The following is a 15299-nucleotide window of genomic DNA, read 5'->3' on the forward strand; positions in this document are numbered from 1 at the left end:
ATCTGAAATTCGCTCATCTCTACCACTGTGTGGAGGGGGCACAGAGGAGACAAAACCCACAGTCTGGAGAGCGCACAGACGAGGCAAAACCACCTTATGGAGTTAAAATACCTTGTTAGGGGATGTACTGTATGGTGAGCAATGTAACTGTGGGTGACTTTATAAAAGCTTCTAGCAGCTCTCACACCCCTCATATACTCCACTACAAACTACATAAAAATACAGCTCCCAGACCCCTCACCAGAAATCACTGACCACAGCATACTGTAAGTGCCTGCACTCTGCCTGCTCTGGACGCTGCTCGCCTTCTCCTTACAGCCCTTTTCCTGGATATGGCAGTCTGTAAGGGGCGGGAGGAAGCGGTCACATGATCTCATGATGTCATGCCCTCAAAGAAGCCAATACATTCTAGGCCTGTCCTGAAGCCTATGAGGCAGAATGGAAATGCCTGCTGCCCTCCTTTAAAAAAATGCCTGCTGCCGGGCGCCCCCTGCAATTTGGCGCCCGGGGCAACGGCCCCCCCCACGCTACGCCCCTGATCATACAATCTGTGCTTGTAGTGTTAGGTTTCATGGTTATAAAGTGAGCAGCACGCTACATTGGCCAGGTCATGATATTGGTGAATAAAATACAAGCCCAGGTTGAACATCTGGTTATAAACTGGTATTATACCTCCAGGGCTCTGAAAATATACCAATTCTAGAACTGGTTCTTTGCTGGTGCAAGAGTCTCCAAACCATAAAAGGGGGCTGTGTATTCAAGACTACCCCCTGCCCAAATACCTGATTAAGGAATGTGGGTGTCATAGGTTCACCGGGACTGTAAGCCAGGACAGCAAACTATTAAGTAAAGGTTGGTCTGTAGGACTCAGCCCTTCCACTTGTAACATAATTACTGTTTTAAAATCTCAAAAGGAAGCATATACTGTAGGTAATGTTTTCTTCCTCTAAAATCTCCTTGTCTCCTATTTGCAGACTGGGACTTGCATATGCTGGTTCTAATCGTGAGGATGTTCTGACACTTCTGCTTCCAGTAATGGGGGATTCAAAGTCCAGCATGGAGGTAAGATATTATATATTGTGACGTGAACCCCTGTCCTCCAGTTGTGTGGGGTCTGAGTTGATTACAACAGTCTACTTCTTAAGGTCTGGTGTTGGCCATTCTCTTTAAATTGTCCTTTTCCTTTTTGTTTTAGGTGGTTGGAGTCACAGCCCTTGCTTGTGGGATGATTGCTGTGGGATCGTGCAATGGGGATGTGACCTCTACTATCCTTCAGACAATTATGGAGAAATCCGAGCAGGAACTAAAAGACACTTTTGCTCGCTGGCTTCCGCTTGGGTTGGGACTGAACCATCTAGGTGAGTAATAGTTTGGGTTGATGGTCAAAGTAATTTGTAAAAGCAGAAAAGTTTTGTCGGAGTGCTTCCTGTTTCTGAGCGACATTCCTCTCTTATTTCTCATTCAGGAAAGGGTGAAGCTATTGAGGCAATCCTTGCTGCTTTGGAGGTTGTTTCTGAACCTTTCCGCAGCTTTGCCAATGCTCTTGTTGACATCTGTGCATATGCAGGTAGGTTCAAAAAGTGTTTAGGATAAAGTACAGTGACATGTAACCCTGTGTGATACCCCGTAGAAAAGTTGTAACAGGGCTCCTTTCTGGCATGAGCATCCTCAGTGGGAAAACCGTTCATTGTGAAGCCAAGGACAGTACAAGGTGCCTCTCTGCACATGCGCATTAAAGTAAGGTGTGCTGTCTTCTGCTTCATCTGCCAAATGAGCATGCAGCCAGTATTGCTGGAGGTTAGTCCGAAACTCATCTCTGACAAGTTCTAAGCTTTTACCACACAAGGCGACTGGTTTTGATGTGGACTGGTTTAGTGGCCCCAAAACAGCAGCGGCATAACAACATGTCGGTGGTTTAGTGGCCTCAAAACCTACTGAAAAATTTCTTTCCTGTGTCTGTGCAGGGAATTTGGGGCTCTGTTTCGAAACACAGAGGTCCAACTATTCTGAAAATAAAACACAGATAGCACTGAATTACAAACCTATAAATTAACTAACCCATTGTTAGACCTCCATTATAGGAACAGTGTAATCTCCTAACAAATTATGTCTTCAGTTGTCTTACTAGGCATAATTATCCATCGCCACATTTCTTTACTAGGTTCTGGAAATGTTCTCAAGGTCCAGCAGCTTCTTCATATTTGCAGTGAACACTATGACTCCTCCAAAGAGAAGGAAGAGGAGAAGAAAGACAAAAAAGAGAAAAAAGAGAGTTCTGCCGACATGGGATCGCACCAGGTGCCACTTTACTCTTGCCTTACTACTCTTAGGGTCCGGCCACACAGTCAGGTTTTCTGATACAGTTTTGGAAGCCAACACCAGGAGTGAATTTAACCGCCTCCGGACCGCCTAATGCAGGATCGCATTCCGGAGGCGGCAGCCCTGCGAGATTTCCTGTGAACGCGCGCACACAGGCGCGCACATTCACAGGATCGGAAGGTAAGCGAGTGGATCTCCAGCCTGCCAGCGACGATCGTTTGCTGGCAGGCTGGAGATGTGATTTTTTTAACCCCTAACAGGTATATTAGACGCTGTTTTGATAACAGCGTCTAATATACCTGCTACCTGGTCCTCTGGTGGTCCCTTTTTTGTTTGGATCGACCACCAGAGGACACAGGTAGCTCAGTAATAAGTAGCACCAAGCACCACACTACACTACACCCCTTATTCACCCCTGATCACCCCATATAGACTCCCTGATCACCCCCCTGTCATTGATCACCCCCTTGTAAGGCTCCATTCAGACGTCCGTATGATTTTTACGGACGTCTGACTGGAGCCTTACAGGGGGGTGATCAATGACAGGGGGGTGATCACCCCATATAGACTCCCTGATCACCCCCCTGTCATTGATCACCCCCCTGTCATTGATCACCCCCCTGTAAGGCTCCATTCAGACATTTTTTTTTTGGCCCAAGTTAGCGGAATTTTTTTTTTTTTTCTTACAAAGTCTCATATTCCACTAACTTGTGTCAAAAAATAAAATCTCACATGAACTCGCCATACCCCTCACGGAATCCAAATGCGTAAAAATTTTTAGACATTTATATTCCAGACTTCTTTCTCACGCTTTAGGGCCCCTAGAATGCCATGGCAGTATAAATACCCCACATGTGACCCCATTTCGGAAAGAAGACACCCCAAGGTATTCCGTGAGGGGCATATTGAGTCCATGAAAGATTGAAATTTTTGTCCCAAGTTAGCGGAAAGGGAGACTTTGTGAGAAAAAAATAAAATAAAATCAATTTCCGCTAACTTGTGCCAAAAAAAAATAATTTCTATGAACTCGCCATGCCCCTCATTGAATACTTTGGGGTGTCTTCTTTCCAAAATGGGGTCACATGTGGGGTATTTTATACTGCCCTGGCATTTTAGGGGCCCTAAAGCGTGAGAAGTCGTCTGGGATCCAAATGTCTAAAAATGCCCTCATAAAAGGAATGTGAGCCCCTTTGCGCATCTAGGCTGCAAAAAAGTGTCACACATCTGGTATCGCCGTACTCAGGAGAAGTTGGGCAATGTGTTTTGGGGTGTCATTTTACATATACCCATGCTGGGTGAGATAAATATCTTGGTCAAATGCCAACTTTGTATAAAAAAAATGGGAAAAGTTGTCTTTTGCCGAGATATTTCTCTCACCCAGCATGGGTATATGTAAAAAGACACCCCAAAACACATTGCCCAACTTCTCCTGAATACGGCGATACCACGTGTGTGACACACTTTTTTGTAGCCTAGGTGGGCAAAGGGGCCCACATTCCAAAGAGCACCTTTCGGATTTCAAAGGTCATTTACCTACTTACCACACATTAGGGCCCCTAGAATGCCAGGGCAGTATAACTACCCCACAAGTGACCCCATTTTGGAAAGAAGACACCCCAAGGTATTCCGTGAGGGGCATGGCGAGTTCCTAGAATTTTTTATTTTTTGTCACAAGTTAGCGGAAAATGTTTTTTTTTTTTTTTTTTTTTTTTTTTCTTCTTCTTACAAAGTCTCATATTCCACTAACTTGTGACAAAAAATAAAAAGTTCTATGAACTCACTATGCCCATCACGAAATACCTGGGGGTGTCTTCTTTCCAAAATGGGGTCACTTGTGGGGTAGTTATACTGCCCTGGCATTTTAGGGGCCGAATGCGTGAGAAGTGGTTTGAAATCAAAATCTGTAAAAAATGGCCGGTGAAATCTGAAAGGTGCTCTTTGGAATGTGGGCCCATTTTGCCCACCTAGGCTGCAAAAAAGTGTCGCACATCTGGTATCCCCGTACTCAGGAGAAGTTGGGCAATGTGTTTTGGGGTGTCTTTTTACATATACCCATGCTGGGTGAGAGAAATATCTTGGCAAAAGAAAACTTTTCACATTTTTTTTATACAAAGTTGGCATTTGACCGAGATATTTATCTCACCCAGCATGGGTATATGTAAAATGACACCCCAAAACACATTGCCCAACTTCTCCTGAGTACGGAAATACCAGATGTGTGACACTTTTTTGCAGCCTAGGTGGGCAAAGGGGCCCACATTCCAAAGAGCGCCTTTTGGATTTCACCGGCCATTTTTTACAGATTTTGATTTCAAACTACTTTGCACACATTAGGGCCCCTAGAATGCCAGGGCAGTATAACTACCCCACAAGTGACCCCATTTTGGAAAGAAGACACCCCAAGGTATTCGCTGATGGGCATAGTGAGTTCATGGAAGTTTTTATTTTTTGTCACAAGTTAGTGGAATATGAGACTCCCTATGCCCATCAGCGAATACCTTAGGGTGTCTACTTTCCGAAATGGGGTCATTTGTGGGGTGTTTGTACTGTCTGGGCATTGTAGAACCTCAGGAAACATGACAGGTGCTCAGAGTCAGAGCTGCTTCAAAAAGCGGAAATTCACATTTTTGTACCATAGTTTGTAAACGCTATAACTTTTACCCAAACATTTTTTTTTTTATCAAAGACATGTAGAACAATAAATTTAGAGAAAAATTTATATATGGATGTCGTTTTTTTTGCAAAATTTTACAACTGAAAGTGAAAAATGTCTTTTTTTTTGCAAAAAAATCGTTAAATTTCGATTAATAACTAAAAAAGTAAAAATGTCAGCAGCAATGAAATACCACCAAATGAAAGCTCTATTAGTGAGAAGAAAAGGAGGTAAAATTCATTTGGGTGGTAAGTTGCATGACCGAGCAATAAACGGTGAAAGTAGGGTAGTGCAGAAGTGTAAAAAGGGTGTTTAAGCTAGGGGGGCTGAGGTGGTTAAAAAAAAAAAGTTGTATCTTTCATTTATACTTTCTCTACCTTCTTGATTCTCTTCTGATTTGGGCCTCTAAAATGGAATGCAGAAACCTGACCATGCGGTCGTACCGTTATTGTCATTTAATTTGGTGACCCTAGATACAGTACCTTATATGCAAAGGATACCTCCCCCATGCAAAAGATTGATATACAAGGGTGTGAAGAGTATTGCTTCAGAAATTGAGATCTAATATGATGCTTTGGCAAAAAGGCACATTTAGGGTACAGAGGACAGATTCTCCACTGTGGATTGTGCCGAAACATTTGCAAGTAATCATGGCAAGATGTGCATATTGCATGCAGAGTTGTTGTAGAGTTTTGCTACCTATTTGTTGTTGAATTCACTCAGGGCGAAATCCCCAGTGTGAATTGACATGTGGATTTAAATTCTGCACCACAGGTCAATTCTGCCGTGGATTTAACAATTCTTTTTACGCAGCATATGGATTTGGTAAACTGCTGCTGTAAATGCTTCAGATTTTCTTGATGTTTGCTGTAAGTCAATAGGGAATTATGAAACTGGTTACACACGGTGATATATATTTTTTTTGCCCTTTTTCCTATAGGAAAATAAATCTGCCTAGAATACAGATATCATATTGTATGAACAAAAAAAAGCCACTGAAAGCTTTTAAAAACCTTGACATTCACATTGACATTCAAAAGTGTGTGAAGCAGGTCTAAATGTGTTTTTTCATGCAGCTATTTTTATTTTTTGGAAAAAGCACCACATGCACTTTTTGAGGCATGGTTTGGCCAAAGCCAGAAGTGTATCCAACAAGAAAAAATATATATATGTCTTTCCTTTTATATTTCCCGTTCTCTCTGACTCCTGGCTTTGCCTCAAGAAAATAAAAATATGTAGCTTTCCCTGGTACCCCCCCCCCCCCCCCCCCCCCCCCCAAAAACCAAAAAAGCACCTTTTCAATCAGTTACTTGCCAAAGAAGACAGAACAATGTCTATGCCAAAGAAGAACAATGTCTATGCAAATTAGCAAGCGATGGGATGTGCTTTAACCCCTTCAGGACCTCCGCCGTACATGTACGGCCGAAGTCCAGTCTTTAAAGGGTTTCGGTCACCTGAAAAATGGGTATTAAGCTGGCTGACATTAGCAATGTGCTAATGTCAGCTTAACATAACTATGTGCCGCCGTTATTTAGAAAAACTAACTTTTTTAATATGCAAATGAGCCTCTAGGAGCAGGGGGGGGCGTTGCACTTGCTCCTAGAGGCTCAGTTTGCCCACCTATTTTCACGCCCTTCTTTTCTTGATTGACAGGGCCAAGACACAGCTGCTCTCCGGCCGTGTCTGCAGTGTAAATCTCGCTCAGTTCATTATTCGGCGCAGCAGCCGAGTGTCCTTCCCTCACTGCAACTGCGCGCGATATTTACACTGCAGAAATGGCCCGCGGGAGGAGAGAAGCGCTGCCCTGGCCCTGTCAATCAAGAGAAGAAGGGCGGGAAAAGAGGTGGGCAAAAGGGGCCTCTAGGAGAAATTATTATAAAGCGGCACAGTAAACAGTGTAAAAGAAGAAAAAATCCTTTGTTAGAATTGTGTTTTTTCCCATTTCCAACCCATTTGGAATTTTTGGAAGGTGGGGAATGAAAAATGAAAATGGAAAATCGCAGGGTCCTCTAAGGGTTAAAAACATAACTGTTGCAGACAAATGGCCATGATAATGCAGCATGAGGGACCAGCTTCTCAGATATACCTGGAGCTGGCCACTGTTTGTGCAGTATTTCTGTATAGTGATTATCAGTCCTGCTTATCTCTTCTTATAGGGTGTGGCAGTCCTTGGCATTGCTCTCATTGCAATGGGTGAAGAAATTGGATCAGAGATGGCACTTCGCACCTTTGGGCATTTGGTAATATATGATTTGCATCTATTCCCCTTCTATTGGGAAACAATTGTAACACGTTCTTTCTTGATATTGAAGTTACTTGTCTGAATACTGTTCCTATGTCTCAGTGTGTTCACCATTTTTGACATGTATGTATTTGGGCATTTTTAACACTCTCCTTCCCAATACAAGAATGTCCCTGCTTCCACTCCACTTAGGCCTTGTGTGATCTATACTAGCAAAATGATGATTGCACTTGATTACCAGTTGAGGTACATACCCCTGAAAAAAGTAAAATGACCTCCCCACTGATCTCTACTTCCTGGTCCCGCTCATGTTTTAGGAAATGGCTTGTCAGCCAATCACTGGCCTCAGGGGTCACCCGCCACAGCCAGTGACTGACCTAATTATCATTTCCTGTATGTTGAGAGTGGCTAGGAAGTAGAGACTGGTATGGGAAGTATGATTTATTATTTTGCACTATTTTGAGCCCTTTTTAAAAACTTTTTTTTTTTTAAATGAAAGGGTTGTCCCACTTACTGGTACCCTCGCCAATCATGACAGTTTCGGCCAGTGCTCCCCGCTTGAATGGAGCAGCGGACAGGAATGCATGCCCCCTGCTCCATTCAGAGGTATGGGACTTCCAGAGATGGCACACATGCACTTGACTATCCCCAGCAGCCGCCTAGAGCTGAATGGAGTGGCAATGCACATGCATGACTGCCGCTCCATTCAAACGGGAAGCACTGGCCACCATTCATGATTGACAGGGCCCCAGTGGTCAAACCCCCACCGATCATACACTTATCCCCTATCCTGTGGGTAGTGGATAAGTTGTCTTAATGGGACCACCCCTTTCACATATAGCCAAAGCATTTCCATGCAGTAGTTAGAATATGTATGGTGCTTCCAGTTCAACGTAGCATATTAGATCAATGCTAGATTCTGGAAGTATCTGAAAGCATCAGTGGAATTGAGTTTGTATTTTTTTTGCCCTGTTCATTACTGATGTCTTCTCGGTTGACCCTGTGACAGTAACTCTGGCTACAATTGTGATGTGGATTGTGACTTGTAGATTTATGGTTAGTTTTGATCAAATACAGCTGGGAACACAATATTTGTGTAAGATGGCATGTTTGGCCATTTTTATAGACCTACCTTAATATAAACTAGATCAACATTGACAAAGGGTGTTGGTAAAAACCAGAGTGAGATGCACAGTTGATTCAGTGCGTCACTTATTTGCGACGTCTCGGCATGGAAAACCGAAGGATTAACCCCACTGATGGGACATGGGCAGATCCACAGAAGTATCAACACCGGGGATCCTTCTCTGATTTCCGCCACAGAAATACATGCCTGGTTTGTTACCCGGCATGGCTTTAAGAGAATAGCATTTGTGTTTGGAGCAATTTATAGAAAACTTTTCTCATTAGTTTTCTTTGAATTATAATTCGTTTTTTTATGCTTTTCTACTGCAGCTAAGATATGGAGAGCCTACGCTCCGAAGAGCAGTTCCTTTGGCTCTGGCCCTCATCTCTGTCTCCAATCCAAGGTTGAACATCTTGGACACATTGAGCAAGTTCTCCCACGATGCAGACCCTGAAGTGTCCTATAATTCCATCTTTGCCATGGGCATGGTGGGCAGTGGTAAGCAATGGTATAGTGGGCTTGTTCATCTACTTGTTCAGTTTCTTGAAAAGTTGATTTATTTCTTTGTACATTCTCATAGGAACCAACAATGCCCGTCTTGCTGCTATGCTGAGACAGTTAGCCCAGTATCATGCAAAGGATCCCAACAATCTGTTTATGGTGCGACTGGCACAGGTAGATAAAACTTTTACAATGCCTAAAGCATATTCCTTCCAGATAAGATGATCAGATGTGTGTGGTATTGTATAAAAAACCTCAGCTTACGCTTCCACTTCTAGGGACTGGTTAGTCTCGAATAGAAGAACATGGCAGAAACAAACTTCGTCAAACTATGTGATGAATTGAGATGCTGTTTATGAATTATGTCTTTAAATGTGCTTTATTTCTCAGGGACTCACTCATTTGGGGAAAGGGACACTCACACTGTGCCCATATCATAGCGATCGTCAGCTCATGAGTCAAGTGGCGGTGGCTGGCTTATTAACTGTCCTTGTGTCCTTCTTGGATGTTAGGAACAGTAAGTAGGGTTTTATTGAATTCTGATATTTTTGGCTTGCTATATGTTCCTTTACCTTGTACTTTCTATTTTCTTTTTCTATAGTTGTGTTGGGCAAGTCACATTATATACTGTACGGTTTAGTAGCTGCAATGCAGCCACGAATGTTGGTCACATTTGATGAGGAGCTACGGCCTCTGCCAGTCTCTGTCAGAGTTGGACAAGTAAGTTTTCTGTTCTGCATATCTCCGGCCATGCTTGCTGATACAAAAATACTGGTTTCGGGGTGGACGCAAGCCCTCAGTTTTGTACAGCAGAGGTAACATAGGTGTAAAACATAGATGAACAGCCATTGACTAGTCTACCATTCAGGAGGGTCAGCCCGTTGTTCATGTCCATGCTGTTAGATGGTGCTATAAAAATACAAAAGGAAAGTTGTAGCAGCACTTACGGAAAGAATTGTAAAATATATGGTGGCACAAGCGGTGATAGGTGCTAGCCTGTAGTACCCCCAGTTGCATACTGAAGACTTGAGAGTGCTGCGGTCCTCTTCTACTTGTTAGAAGGTGCTAGCCAGCTCTCCTGATAAAAGTACATTACACACTAATGAGATATCATTATTGTGCATCATCACAAGGCCTCTTTGCACCCTGCACAAATAATAAAAATGAGGTTCCAAATCAGGATTGTTTAGTTTAGAAAAGACAGCTGAGAGGTGACCCTATATATAATGATATCCAATGTCAATACAGCGATTTCCCTCATGAGCTATTTATATTCAGAAAGGAGACAAGGGGACACCCTCTAGGTCTAGAGAAAAACGGTTTCTACACCAATGGTTCTTTACTGTAAGAGCATTGAGAATATGAAAGTCTCTGCCAGTTGGTGACCTCACTAAAGAAATTTTCCCATCTGCTTAGGAGGCTCCATTTTGGGTCTGTCGCAGATTGTGTCTATAAGACCGGAAGGAAGAAAAAAAAAGTCCTGTACGCAGGAATTGTTTTGTCTAGTAAAGAAGCTGCATCTAGTAAGCCGAATTGGGCACTTGTGTTATTTTAGTTCTTCTGCTCCTTTAACAGAGCAGAACAATGGCAATTGCTAACGCTGGTTTGAACCTAGCCTGAAAGAGTTCGAGAGGCCTGGATGTGTTTCAGAAGTATAATAATATTACATGTTATAGTTACTGGAGAAGCGTTGTTGAGCCAGGGAGTTATTCAGATTTGCAGACTTGGAGTCAGGCAGGATTTTTTTCCCCCAAAGATGAGGAAAATTGATGTCTGCCTCTCAGCCTTACAAATTATGTTACTGTGAGTTGCCTGCTTTTTGCTCTTAAAGCACTGACACAATTTATTTTATTCTCTGACCTGTTAGGAAGGTACATAATGTAAACTTGTAGTGCATCATGTAGTGTAATCTTCTTACCAGTGACTGTATTTAAGTGTTCTTGCATAGCAACACCACTTACTGTTATCTCACAAATATATTATTCTTATTATAGCCAAATTTACCACCCTAACTCCTCCCACAGTTTTTACACTACATAGACAGTAATATACCAAAACGTGCGGATTGTTCCCGATTGGTGTGCTATTACTTTGTGGAACGTTTCGCCGAAATGGTTCACGAAATATCGGCATTTTTGTGGCGAAATTCAAAACTAGAGTGTGAGCTGACAAAAGCTAGAGTGTGAGCTGAAAAATCAGGACATGATTTCTAAACTGCCACCACTCCCTCATTTTCAAGCCCCCTACACAAATCTGCTGCTTTATAAATAGTAACATAGTAACGTAGTACATAAGGCCGAAAAAAGACATTTGTCCATCCAGTTCGGCCTGTTATCCTGCAAGTTGATCCAGAGGAAGGCAAAAAAAAACTGTGAGGTAGAAGCCAATTTTCCCCACTTTAGGGGAATAAAAATTCCTTCCTGACTCCAATCAGGCAATCAGAATAACTCCCTGGATCAACAACCCCTCTCTAGTAGCTATATCCTGTAATATTATTACACTCCAGAAATATATCCCAGGCCCCTCTTGAATTCCTTTATTGTTCTCACCATCACCACCTCCTCGGGCAGAGAGTTCCAGTCTCACTGCTCTTACCGTAAAGAATCCTCTTCTATTTTTGTGTACAAACCTTCTTTCCTCCAGACGCAGAGGATGTCCCCTCGTCACAGTCACAGTCCTGGGGATAAATAGATGATGGGATAGATCTCTGTACTGACCCCTGATATATTTATACATATTAATTAGATCTCCCCTCAGTCTTTTTTTCTAAAGTGAATAACCCTAATTTTGATAATCTTTCAGGGTACTGTAGTTGCCCCATTCCAGTTATTACTTTAGTTGCCCTCCTCTGGACCCTCTCCAGCTCTGCTATGTCTGCCTTGTTCACAGGAGCCCAGAACTGTACACAGTACTCCATGTGTGGTCTGACTAGCGATTTGAAAAGTGGTAGGACTATGTTCCCATCACGGGCATCTATGCCCCTTTTGATGCAACCCATTATCTTATTGGCCTTGGCAGCAGCTGCCTGACACTGGTTTTTGCAGCTTAGTTTGCTGTTTATTAAAATTCCTAGATCCTTTTCCATGTCAGTGTTACCGAGTGTTTTACCATTTAGTATGTACGGGTGACTTGCATTATTCCTTCCCATGTGCATAACCTTACATTTGTCAGTGTTAAACCTCATCTGCCACTTCTCTGCCCAAGCCTGCAATCTATCCAGATCGCTCTGTAGTAGTATACTGTCCTCTTCAGTGTAAATTACTTTACACAGTTTAGTGTCATCTGCGAAAATTGATACTTTACTATGCAAGCCTTCTACAAGATCATTAATAAATATATTGAAGAGAATAGGGCCCAAGACTGACCCCTGAGGTACCCAACTAGTGACAGTGACCCAATCTGAGTGTGTACCGTTAATAACCACCCTCTGTTTTCTATCATTGAGCCAGTTACTTACCCACTTACAGACGTTTTCTCCCAGTCCGAGCATTCTCATTTTATATACTAACCTTTGATGTGGTACAGTGTCAAATGCTTTGGAGAAGTCCAGATACACGACATCCATTGATTCGCCACTGTCAAATCTAGAACTTACCTCCTCATAGAAACTGATTAAAATAGTTTGGCAAGAAACTGATTGGCATAAATGTATGTTTTAATGTAACTGTGAAGCACTTTGGGCAACAACATTGCAATTAAATGTGCTATATAAATAAATAAATGTTTAAATGCATTTCTCACTCTATCAAGCTTGCCATGTGCACTTTTTACATTTGACCAATCAATTGGTTAGTGTAATGTTTACTATCTTTACTCACTCCAAACACTCCACACAGTTACTCTGCCCAGTCCAGCCTTTCCACAGTTACTCCAGCCACTCCACCCAGTTATTCCCCCCACTCCAGTTGTAGACTACTGGTGAAGGCAAGAACACATCACACAATTTCCCCAGAGTTATAACCTAATTTCTGATCCTCAGCAGTGTCATGTGACCAATACTCTGATCTCCAACTGACACAGGACAGGAAGTCAGTTACTTCTCTATTCATTCCTATGAGACTGACATTGAAACTTCCATAGGAATACATAACCTTTTAACAGGTCAGAGAATACAAATTGTTGTTGGAGTGCTTCTTTAACCCTTCACTCATTTAGGTTCATTCCAGTTATATAATGTGCACTACAATACACTTGAAAATGAAGCCTACAAATTAGTCTTTGTAAGAGTCTATTCAAATGTCCTCTCTTTTGCAGGCTGTGGATGTTGTCGGCCAGGCTGGCAAGCCCAAGACAATCACAGGATTCCAGACACACACAACGCCTGTATTGCTGGCACATGGTGAACGGGCAGAGCTGGCCACAGAAGAGTATCTGCCTGTAACCCCCATTCTTGAGGGATTTGTCATCCTTCGAAAGAACCCTAATTATGATGTGTAGTGCTTGAAAAAAGTGGTGGGAGGGAGAGACGTGGGATCGTGGGACTAGTTGTGTTTTCTTTTTGTTACTAAATCTTATTAAATAATTTGCCAACCATCATTCTGGATTAATAATGCCTCCCGTCAGCAAACAAAAATCTTTCATTCCAGGCTTTGTCTACATGTGTTATTGGGTTGGGTCGAACAGAAGGAAATCCAGTTGGTTGCTGGTATTTATGTGCTCATTGAAGATTGCTTATATCATAGGAGTGCCTGTCTCTGTGGATCCACTTAGACACTGAACATCACTGGATCAGTTTGGTCTAAATTTTATCATTTTGTATATATATCGTATTTTACATGGGTTGTATTGGATTCTCAACTCCACACCATTAGATGCCCATACAAATACAATGTATTTCTTTGCTATATTTTACCCTTTCTATATCCCGGTCAAGAGAAATAAAGTAAAAGTAAAATATTCAGTAAAACCCAAGGGATTTTTCTGCTTATAAAAGAAAAAATTGTGTTTTGGTCCCTTTAAATCAACTGTTGCTCGTTTACAGTTTCAGGAAATAAACTGAATTCCATTTCTATGAGTCTACAGACAAAGTTCATGACTTATTTCAATGTTATTTTTTATAATTGCATAATGTGGGAATAGTGACATTTTCTATAGTTTTATACCCTCAGAGGACCTGGGTTTTCCTGGATTTTAATATTGATGACCCTTCTTCAGGATAGGTCATCAATATCAGATCGGCAGGGATCTGATACCCAGCATCCACGCAGATAAGCTGTTTGAGGCGTACGAGCACTGCCTTCCCTTCATTGTTTACCTGCTCACCACTGCAATGTCAATGGCGAGCAGGTAAATGAGTGCGAGCGCCGCGTTCTCTTCAAACTGGTGATCAGCAAGGAGCCGTTCTGATATTGATGACCTATCCGGAGGATGGGTCATCAATATTAAAATCCTGGAAAAATCCTTTTTAAAGGGATTCTGTCACCTGGATTTTAGTGACAAGCTTTTAACATCATCACATCAGTCTGCTCGTTTTGTATTAAAATATACTAGTATTACTACCCTAAGTGTTGTCCTTTGTCTAGAAAATCGTTTATTAATACGGTAATTACCTGAATAAGGAGCCCAAGGGGCTGTCCCTCCGACCGTTGGAGCCCAGCACCGCCCTACTGCTAATTTATTCACTCCCGATTGCCGGCTGGTGCATGTGCAGTGTGTCCTGTGAGGCCGATTCCAGGCGCTGACATGTTTATCCACGGAATGCGTTCGCTGCGCCGTGCATAAACATGTCAGCCGGCAATGAGGAATGAATAAATTAGCAGTGGGGCGGTGCTGGGCTCCAGGAGAAGGGGCGCGTCTGGGCTCCAACAGCCGGAGGGAGAGCCCCTTGGGCTCCTTATTCAGGTAATTACCATATTAATAAAAGCGATTTTCTAGACAAAGGACAACACTTAGGGTAGTAATACTAGTTTTGTTACATGTAGATTTGATGCGGATTAACCCCTACCCGACCTCCACCATATATGTACAGCAGAAGTCAGGTTTTTAAAGATGGTGCTTGCTCACGAGTGCCGTGGGTGCCATAACCGCCAGGTTTCTGCTGTTTAAAATAGCATAGGTCTGGGACTAATGTCTGCGATCGGCATTATTGCAGATTTCAGACATTTAACCCTCAGATGCTGTGGTCAAATGTGACCACAGCATCGGACAGCGCTAAAACCAGAAGCCACGTGCTGCCCGGTGCGGGCCTATATATATATATATATATATATATATATATATATATATATATATATATATATAGAGAAAATAAATCAGCAGCACTCTGTTGGATTCCGGGTGCAATTCCACAGTTGCTCTTGGATAGGAGCCGTTCAATAGAAATAGAAAAAATATGGCAGCACTCCGGTCTTGTAAAGAAATTCAGTGACGTTTATTCACACTTATTTGCAATGCAGCATTTCAGCCCTCTCAATGGAGCCTTTGTCAAGCTAGTGAACACAGTGTTCTCAAACATATTT

At 42.4% G+C, this 15299-nt stretch overlaps 1 protein-coding gene across 1 annotated transcript in view; it reads left to right on the plus strand.

The window, feature by feature from the left end:
* The window catches only part of PSMD2 (proteasome 26S subunit ubiquitin receptor, non-ATPase 2), a 43808-nt gene extending 29952 nt beyond the window's left edge, over positions 1-13856 (plus strand). Inside the window, exons 12-21 of the mRNA XM_040428514.1 lie at positions 975-1062; positions 1196-1358; positions 1466-1567; positions 2162-2298; positions 7129-7212; positions 8670-8838; positions 8921-9015; positions 9232-9358; positions 9443-9561; positions 13096-13856. Of these exons, the coding sequence (XP_040284448.1) occupies positions 975-1062; positions 1196-1358; positions 1466-1567; positions 2162-2298; positions 7129-7212; positions 8670-8838; positions 8921-9015; positions 9232-9358; positions 9443-9561; positions 13096-13278 (1267 nt within the window). The 3' untranslated portion in view covers positions 13279-13856. The remainder of the gene's footprint in view (positions 1-974; positions 1063-1195; positions 1359-1465; positions 1568-2161; positions 2299-7128; positions 7213-8669; positions 8839-8920; positions 9016-9231; positions 9359-9442; positions 9562-13095) is intronic.
* The last annotated feature ends 1443 nt before the right edge of the window (positions 13857-15299 follow it).

Source organism: Bufo bufo, chromosome 4 (assembly GCF_905171765.1).
Source record: "Bufo bufo chromosome 4, aBufBuf1.1, whole genome shotgun sequence".
Taxonomy (NCBI): domain Eukaryota; kingdom Metazoa; phylum Chordata; class Amphibia; order Anura; family Bufonidae; genus Bufo; species Bufo bufo.